At 40.0% G+C, this 10277-nt stretch overlaps 1 protein-coding gene across 7 annotated transcripts in view; it reads left to right on the forward strand.

Annotated features, from left to right (window-relative positions):
* NRG1 (neuregulin 1) overlaps nucleotides 1-4075 on the forward strand; it is a gene marked incomplete at both ends in the record, with an annotated part of 981791 nt that extends 977716 nt beyond the window's left edge. For 5 of the 7 annotated variants that reach the window (XM_079779291.1, XM_079779290.1, XM_079779292.1 and 2 more), the window contains one exon: nucleotides 185-4075. In XM_079779291.1, the coding sequence (XP_079635417.1) occupies nucleotides 185-836 (652 nt within the window). The remainder of the gene's footprint in view (nucleotides 1-184) is intronic. The other 2 variants (XM_079779293.1, XM_079779294.1) reach the window with 1 other exon arrangement.
* Nucleotides 4076-10277: the final 6202 nt, after the last annotated feature.

A 10277-nucleotide genomic window follows, 5' to 3' on the forward strand; every position in this document is an offset into this window, starting at 1 on the left:
GCTACATAATTTTAGATTCCAAGGGTACTGACTGTCCTAGTGTAAAAATCAAGACGTATACGATGAACAGAAATTCTTTGTTCTCTTGATTATATACTATCGTGACCTCTGTCCCCTTACCCTCCCTACTCTATGACTCCTCTTATTCCACCACACTTATGCGGGGTATTCTGTGCTCACACAGGTATGTGTCAGCAATGACCACCCCGGCTCGTATGTCACCTGTAGATTTCCACACGCCAAGCTCCCCCAAATCGCCCCCTTCGGAAATGTCTGCACCTGTGTCCAGCACGACGGTGTCCATGCCCTCGATGGCAGTCAGCCCCTTTGTGGAAGAAGAGAGACCTCTGCTTCTGGTGACACCACCACGGCTGCGGGAGAAGTATGACCACCACCCTCAGCAATTCAACTCCTTCCACCACAACCCCGCGCATGAGAGCAGCAGCCTGCCCCCTAGCCCCTTGAGGATAGTGGAGGATGAGGAGTATGAGACGACCCAGGAGTACGAGCCAGCTCAAGAGCCTGTTAAGAAACTCACCAATAGCCGACGGGCCAAAAGAACCAAGCCCAATGGCCACATTGCCAACAGGTTGGAAATGGACAGCAACACAAGCGCTGAGACCAGTAACTCAGAGAGCGAGACAGAAGATGAAAGAGTAGGTGAAGCCACCCCTTTCCTGGGCATACAGAACCCCCTGGCAGCCAGTCTTGAGGCAGCACCTGCCTTCCGCCTGGCTGAGAGCAGGACTAACCCAGCAGGCCGCTTCTCGACACAGGAGGATCTGCAGGCCAGGCTGTCTAGTGTAATTGCTAACCAAGACCCTATCGCTGTATAAAACCTAAATAAACACATAGATACACCTGTAAAACTTTATTTTATATAATAAAGTATTCCACCTTAAATTAAACAATTTATTTTATTTTAGCAGTTCTGCAAATAGAAAACAGGAAAAAAAACTTTTATAAATTAAATATATGTATGTAAAAATGTGTTATGTGCCATATGTAGCAATTTTTTACAGTATTTCCAAACGAGAAAGATATCAATGGTGCCTTTATGTTATGTTATGTCGAGAGCAAGTTTTGTACCGTTACCGTGATTGCTTTTCCACAGTATTTCAGCAAAACCTCCCATGTATTCCGTTTTCGCTGGCTTCTTGTGCATTGCATTATGATGTTGACTGGATGTATGATTTGCAAGACTTGCAACTGTTCCTCTGTTTGCTTACAGTAGCACCCAATCAGTACGTCTTGTAATGGCACATCCATCCAAATACTCTTCTCTTCTGTACGAGGTTTTCTTTTGCATTCAGTCTATGAAATGAGTCGTGTCTACTCTGCCAGCCAAAGGTTTGCTTCACTGGGCTCTGAGATAATAGTAGATCCAACAGCATGTTACTATTAATTACAACAGGAAACTGCATTAAGTAATGTTAACTATTATGAAGAAAGTAATATTGTGATTTAAAAAAAACACACCTATATTATTCATCAGAAGACAGCTTGCTCTCACTAAGAGGAGTTACCACTTATTTTATTTCAATTTATTTTTCTTCACCAAAAAGCAACAGTTTCGAGGGTAGCAGAGAAAAATGGGTTCTGGCTTGCTATCAGGGTAAGACCAACACCTTATCGGAGGACTCAATGTCACTTTCTCTCTGGGGGAATGACACAACAGCACATCTAGTTGAAGATCAAACCAGGGCTGGACAAGGTGCAATCATTCCTGACTTGTCTTTTTCACTGATTTTGGAGCTAGTGATTGGTTCTGTCTTCTTGGCTGGAAACAGACATGCTATGGCACAAACACCCCAGCTCCAACAGCACACTCAGCACTTGTCTGAAATACCTAGAGGGAAACATGCCTGCTGTGCCTAGTGGTGACTGGTCATCGTAGGGAAGTAGGAGTGTCCAGAAGGAGGGACTGACAGAAGACACAGGTGAAGGGCAGCTGTGTGGCACGGGTTGCAATTTTAAACAGTTTTGTTGACCACTCCTTTCTCCTCATTCGTTTTCTCTTGCTTTTCAGTGTTGCCTTGATTAGGTCATGACGATGCATGCACATTTTTGTCAGGAATGGCCCACATGCATGTGATTTGTGACTAGTAAGAACCTTCTGAGAGTGATGCTTCATCAGGCAATGTCAATCGTGTTGGAAAGATTGCACCTTTCCCTGCAGAAACACGACCCCCTCCTGTGTACGGACCTCCTGCTTCGCAGCCTGCCATCACCCATTTCCTCCTTTGTTTTTGCTTTACTCTCACAGAACAGAACTAAGATGGGTCTAAACTTTGCATGTCCTCTTGGGATTGTAAATCCAAGGAAGGCCTATAGGTATTAACATTTGAAAGAACTGCTAATTCAGGAAAATAATAGCTTTTTGTAAAAATTGCAGGTCCCCACTTTATGACCTGCCTGATACCTGCCGAATCTGGCTGGAGCTTTACTGAGGTTCCAAGTAGACTCCTGGGAGCCATGTGACAAATTGGGAAACAGGTTAGCAAGGGGTTCAAAATACCAGGCACGAAGTCAATGAGAGTAACTGCTTCTTGTTGGCAGGTGAACTGAACCTATTACTTCACCAAATTTCTATGTTAAAGGTAAAGGGGAGAAGAAACATGCAAGTAGGTCTTAGAAGAAAAATGCAGGCTGGGCATGAGTCATGTCATTGAGCTCCTACAAGTTTCCACAGTCCACAGAGATGCCTGTCTGCAGGTCTTTGAAGTTACTCTGAGTATTTGATATCCCACGCTGCCCTTCATTGTTCACATGCCACTTCCTCTGTGCCCAGCAGTGCCCTCATCAGCTTGTTAATCCACACGGAGGGGCCCCTGTCAGGCTGCAGAAGTTGCACTGATTTCCCAGGTCTGTAGAAATGAGTAAACTCGCAGCAGGAAGAAGAAGACAGTCAACCCAAAGAGGTTCTATAAGTTATTCTAATATTGCCTTTGAGTCAGCCTTAGACTATTTCAATTTAAAAAAATCCTATCATGAATTAAAACTACAACTTTTGTTTCAAATTCTACAGACTTAGGGGTACTCACATGTCTCATTCTGAATAATTTCAAGAATAAATGAAATCTATTGAGAGCAATGAACAACACGAAAATTGTTGTAAATTTTCAGGTTACAATAATATATGAAAACAGGCTAAAAGGAAAGTTTCTTTCCAACTTGATTCTAGTCAATCACAGAGGGAGCATTATTTGGGGCAGCATTAACTGTAAAACAAGAGCTTCCCTTGATAAGGAAGGCCGGCTGACTCCTCAGGGCTACCTGCTGCGGCCACCAGATTTGTGTTCACAGGGACATCTCTATGATGTTTAACTGCCACGTGGCTCTCAACCAACCACCCTGTTTATAAACTCAGGCAGTGCTGTCGCCATTCAAAGGAGGGTGAACCTATGTTCCCAGCAGATGAAAAGCTTCTGTGGGTTTTTGGGTAATTGCCCAGAAGTCCCACAGCCACTCTGTCCCCTGGAAATCATATCCCTCTGAGGGGTATGCAGTGGAACATAGTATATGCAAACCTCTTTTTCTCACTCGAGATTCCTTTACTATCCTACTCTCCCTTGTTGCCTGGTATGACATTTTTCCAAGAGTACCTGGACAGCCTCATGCTTTCTACAAACTAACAGGGTGTATGTGAATGTGTTTCCCACACCAACATGCTGTATCTTCCTTGTCTAAGTGTGACTGTCTTGATACAGGTGGAGTTTATCCAGGGTAACTTGCTCAGTAATTATTCCTTTTTTTTTCTGGCCTGGAGTTAAAAGGGGCACAGCTCACATTGGTGAAAATAAGGAAGGCTGGTTTTATCATTTAGCACTGGCTGCATTCCACCAGCCACAGAGATGAGATTTCTATCTACAAAGGCCCATGAAACACTGCAGACAAATGCAAACAAAGGGAAATGGCCACATATCACAAGTTCTATTATGTATTCTTTTGTAAATACACCCTGTACATTACTTAGATGTTTTCCTAAATCATTTACTGTCTTTATGAGTTAATGTCAGATTTTTACTCTTTCAACTTACTGTGTAACATTGTAAATAACATAATGTCCTTTATTATTTATATTTAAGCACCTAACATAGAGTTGTTTTCATATAAGTTTAAGGTAAATGTCAAAAATATATGTTTTTTGTTTTTCTTCACTTTAAAATTATGTATCTTTTTCTTTTTTTAAAAAAAGAATAATTTATTGTTCAGGAGAAAGAATGTATATGTAATTGAAACTATTTGAAGAATGCACATTTGAAAGCCGTGGGGGTACTGATAAACTAAAGAATTACTTATCCAAAATACTAAGCAATAAGTAATTGTGATTTATTTAAAGTTTTGTTCATTTTCCATGAACGAAATACTGCAATAAAAATGCCACTCTGTGAAGACCTGGGAGTGTTGCTCAGCAGACTAACGTTTCAGTCTGTTAGACCAGCACCTTTCGTGTTCCTGCGACAGTTGTGCTAATATAGGAATGTGTTCCATGGACCCCATGATCATCTTGTCTGTGCTTTGCTTTGGCCTCGCTGTCTATTCTTGAGTCATCTTCTGCCTATTGATTCTTCTTGCCCCTGTGTTCCTTGTTGAAGGGGCCACACCCAAGCAATATGATGTCCCCCCCATACACACAATAACATGTCAGAGAGGACATTCTAGGCATGACCACCTGGGTCTTAGTTGTTAACATGTTCTGTAGTGACAGCAAGAAACTTCTTCAGACTAACGGAAATGTCAACATGGCAACCCATGCAGTCATGAGAGGAAAACTTGTCATCATCATTCAAATAGTCTTATGGCCTCAAAGCAGCCAGTCAGAACCTGGCCATGCTAAGCTTCCTATCACTTCAGACAAGTTATTTTCCAACAGGCTCTTAATTTAATGATTCACTGTTTTAAGAGGAGATAAGGCTAAATTGGGCTCATTCCCCTCGTTCTATCAATAAATTAAACTCAATGTCCATCTTACTACTCAGGGAAGGGTGTATGCATGAGAAATTTCCCACATCCTAAGACTCACAGAAATGAGGATATTGCTTTTCTTACTGAAATTAGCCTAAACAAAAGCCATATTTTAACAAATAATTATTTGCATGGGTGGTACTTTTTATATATTTCAAGCATTTTACTCATTATTCCAAAAAGGATAAGGGCAAGGAGAGGTCAGCAATCCTTTGGGGTACACAGCGGCCCCCTTTGAAGATTGACGGTACCTAAGGCTTCCCATCAACATCACTTCCATATATGTACATGATTCCTGCTACCTACCAACAGTTCCACTAGTGTCCTCTCCAAAACAGTCTGGATGTCTAGAAGAGTCAGAGTGATCTTTATGCTAGTTTTACTATTTATATTACTAAATTTTCAAAGCTATTCAGAAACCTCACATTTGTGTCAACTGTGATTTACATGCGCACACACACACACAAATTCTGAACACACACTAACCTGAAGCCACCACATTCTTTCAACTATTCAATTCAGAAAATCAAGGATTGAGCAGAATTTAAAAATTAAAGATGAAGGCATTTTCCTACGTCTTCACATTTAAGCTGAGGCTTTGACCATCTCCCAGATGGAAAACTACAAGCTGTCTTAGTGATTTCAGTTAAAATTGGGTACCTAAGCTATATTTGAGGCAGATGCATGTGTAGTGGAGGGAGGTATGGGGAGAGTGAAGATGCACATATAGCCAAATTAAATATCTGGCTAATTGTTAGTATTCTCCATTCACTTCAACCATGTAGACTCTTGAATGTCAAACCTAGGCCAGCTCTCCAAACTAGCAAATGATCTATCTTTCCAATGTAGTGTCTTCCCCATCATTTGATTTCTTTGCTCTCTGTCCTGATGATGCATGACAAGAGGACTTGATGTCAAGGATTTGGGGTTAAGAGAGGCAATTCTGAAATCTAGAGATTTAGGATGCTGGAAGGAGAGGGCATTGTTTGGTCTCATGTGAATCAGTCTGCACTCCACCTTTGGCCAGCCCTCCCTGAAATGGATAGCATGGAATAAATTTATGAAAACTATTAGTCTAAAAGATTAATTTGGTAGGAAATAGAAATGCTTTCCGTTTATAAAAGACAGAACCATCCTACTGCTACAGAAAGCAGCAATATTTCTAACCTTTCAGGCTGTTGTTGGTCAATTAGCTGTGCCCAATCCTCCATGTTGGGCTCCTGTTGACATCCTGAGACTGCAGCTGTTGGACCTCTCTGGTGAGCTGCTGGTTTTGTACTTCAGTGAGCTCAAAAATATCATACATCAGGAGAGTAGGAAAGGACTTTGTTACCTGGAGGGAAACGATCATGATCTACCTGATTCTTTTAAGAACAGAGTAGGAGAAGGAAACCAGTAATTTCTAAAGAGGAGACAAAATGTGGCAAGGGTTCCACCCAGGATCTTTTTCTAACCCTTCCCCTTCAAACTGACTTATTGAGGCAATCTGATGGAGGAAACAACATCCCTTCCCACCCCACAGCATGCTGCAGAGGCTAGAGAATTATTTGCAGATGTAAACATCTTTTATAGCTTGTATAGATTTGCTCATAAGCAGAGAAATAACCTGTTAAGTACAAGTAACATTTTATCACATTTTATGACTTAAAACATCCTTTATCTCATTTTTATTCTCATTTTTGACCCTCTGGGATATTGATCTGACACATGACGAGGACAATTTAGGCTCAGGGAAGTAAAAATCTTTACTGAAGCTACACACTAGTGAGTTGCAGAGATAATACTAATATCAAAGTTTTCTGACTACAACTCTTATTTCTACTGACCATACTCTTCCCAACTCTCTGACCCAAGCACAAACAAGTCTTTCATTTTTGATTTTTCATAACATGGACAGTACATGTTACAACCAAAACCAAGTTTCTATTTGAAAGACAGTGAGCCCCTTTGACTTAGGTTTGAAGATACTCTAGGACCCATTTTTTCTTGGCATAGTGCCTCTATGTACCTTTCCCTAAACATAACTTCCTAAGGAAATGAAGTGTAGCCATGGGAATGAATTCTCAGTTTCAATATATAGGTAGCACATGCAGTGGAAAGAGTATAGCACTTAGCAATTTTGTGAATTTGCATGATTTCCTTCTTCAAACTTATTTCCTGATCTCTAACATGGCAATTCAATGGACTTTACAAGGCTGGGATGTTGTGAGGATAAATTTGAGCACATATAAGGAAGCCATAAAATGTCCACCCCAAAGTGATTTTCAAATACTACCTTCCATTTGCTTTTTCCCTTCCAGATTCTTAAGATTTGGAATCTAAGTTTCTCAGTTCCAAATGATGTAGTCTACATTGTACACACCAATAAAAACTGATCAAATAAACATAATTTCTCCAGTGCATAAAGCAAATATTTGCAACAAGTAAATTCCTTTTTAATAACAACTATATGTTTTTCAGCATAATCACTAACCAGCATTAAAGTTGCAGCTCAATAACTTCATGTATTTTATGCTTGCTTCTTGTGTAGCCATACCATTTTACATGAAGTCTCTAATTTTAGTGTCTTATTCTATTAATGTTTCATTATAATTCACAGAAATTTACTAAATCATAACTCTTTATAAAGTTTTCATAATTCCACCCTCAGACTTCATTGCAAATATCTACTAAGACAAACAGACAAAATGATCCTAAATATATAGGATGTCTATGCACACCATTTGCCTTAGTTTGCACCCAGGATGTTTAGACATATTTTATTTTCTTAAACTTCAGTCAAAAGGCCCAGCAAAAGGTCTGCCAGCAGAGCAACAACATCAAAGGAGTTAAGTCTCAGAATAATTCCTAAATGTAAGTAACCACTTGGTTTATAGATGTTTCTCAGCCACTCCCATTACCCAACCAAGAATACTTAAGGTTCTACTCACTCTACACTCTATGCATAAAACAAAATTCTCATCCTGGTTCTGAAGCAATGAATAATTTATAGATTTAAATACTTTTGATTCAATCCTTTAAAACTTCATCCTCCATCAAGGGTGGCAGGTGACTTTGTCTCATGATATCTATCACCAGGTTTATGGCATAGATATTGTTAACAGTAAGAGAGTCTCATATAATTGTCCACACAGCATCCTTCATTTAAATAAAAATATATTGCATTGAAATAAAGTTGTCTTTATGTTTTAGAAAATAAGGAAGTTCTCTTATTTTTTAAAAAATAATCTAGATATGAGCATTATATTTTTTAATTATGAATTACCATCATGAGTTAAGCTAACACTTGTCTTCTATTCTGTGACTTTCAGTAGGTGAATCCTTCTTGCCTGACCTTGAGCCCTTCTCTTGAAGTGAGATGCTCAGAGACACTTCAGGTTAGGCTCATTTTCTAGAGCCCTTCTGGTTTCTCACAGTTGAGCCTAACATGAACTTTTCATCTTCACCATTGGTGTGTGTACTTTAGTAATCAATAAGGTTACAAAACAGACAACTTCCTCTTGGGTCCTAGAGTCTCACCATGAAGAATAAGGATGATAGGAAATGCCACGTGGGAGAGCCACTGTTCTGAGCTCCTCAATTCCCAGCAGCCAGGTTCCTTCCAATTGTGAGATGATTCTGACCTCATACAAGAATGCCCCCACAAAGACCACACTCTCCCTTTAGATTTTTCTTTTTTTGCAAAACAAAGGCCTCCCTTAGTAACTCCTTAGTTCCGTGGTCGGCAAACTGCGGCTCGCGAGCCACATGCCACTCTTTGGCCCCTTGAGTATGGCTGTTCCACAAAATACCACGGCCTGGGCAAGTCTATTTTGAAGAAGTGGCGTTAGAAGAAGTTTAAGTTTAAAAAATTTGGCTCTCAAAAGAAATTTCAATCGTTGTACTGTTGATATTTGGCTCTGTTGACTAATGAGTTTGACGACCACTGCCTTAGTTCATAGTGCTTCTTTGGTCCTTTTGATTTCAAAACATCTTAAGTCAGAGAGCCATATAACTTCACACTGTGAACATAGAAACTATGGGATTTAGGGTTTAGAGTGATTTTATGAAACTAGAAGACTTTTTTTATTTAATGTAGTCCATTTAGAAAATCTGAAGGCAAGCCACACAGCACTGCATCTTCTCCATTACCTGCTTGACTAAATTCTCTTTCACAATGTGAAAAGATGCTTACTCCACCACACATTTTGAGTTCTGCTTTGTTTGTTTGAGGAGTTAGATCTCTAGACAGGAATGTGAGGGAAGAACCTTGGATTCTTCCTGCTAAAATGTTAACACCAAGCTATTGAAATGCACAGCTCCAGTTAGAGTCAAAATTATGTCAATTATCAAGCAAAGAAACAAGTAAGGGAAAATATCCCCTCATCTGGTTAAGGGAGCACATGTCCCCCATTGACCATACTGGAACCTGAGCAATATTCTAGGTCTCTTCCTCCATATCTAACCAGTGACAATGGGACTGTACCACGGATATGTCAAACACACCCCTCCCTTCCTTCAAGCCCCACTGCTTCACCCTTGGTCAGCCTCTTTCATTGGGCCCCATTACTGTTCTGCTTCCTTCAGCTCCTATGGGACATCCTTCACATTCTGCTAGAAAGTTCTCTATAAGTTGCAAACCTTATTGGACCATTCTCCTGGTTAAAGCCTTCCATGCCTCCTCATGAAGCTCAACTCCTCAGCCTGACCCAGGATGCTCTTCACAGGCCTGCTTCCGCCAAACTCTTGTAGCTTGTCATCCATTCTCACCATTCATCCCATCTTATGATTTCCTGTTTCCCAAATACATCACACCAGTGTTTATCCAACTCTATTCATTGGCAGACCAACTTCATGATGATTGCCATGTCCACGTACCACCTGTATTATTTTTGCATATTGTTTCCATTAACCTCATTTTTAACTAAAATAAAGTCATTTCAAATGAAACTTTGTATCAATGCTGTGAATGGAAAACTGAAATCAGTTGCCACAATAAAAATAAAACTGTAAAAAAATTTATATAATAAAAATGGAACAGTGTAATTAAGTTCTAAAAAGATCATGTTGCCCACTATGGTGTCTGAGTCAAAACCTCTCTGACTAAAAGGGAGACTAGAAAGTGTTAGAGCAATGGGAAATCTATTTGGGAAACACAGAAAGATTGGTGCACTGAGTCAACTAGGATTGACAGGGAGTCACTTTATTCAATATTATTTCATGCTAGTTCTTAAAATCATTTCGGATGCAACATTCAGTCACCCACACATCTTAGACAACCACACAGTGTTGTGCTTGTTATAAATCCCTGCCCACGTCACTTTACAGAA

Source organism: Cnephaeus nilssonii (assembly GCF_951640355.1).
Source record: "Cnephaeus nilssonii genome assembly, chromosome: 8".
Lineage (NCBI taxonomy): Eukaryota > Metazoa > Chordata > Mammalia > Chiroptera > Vespertilionidae > Cnephaeus > Cnephaeus nilssonii.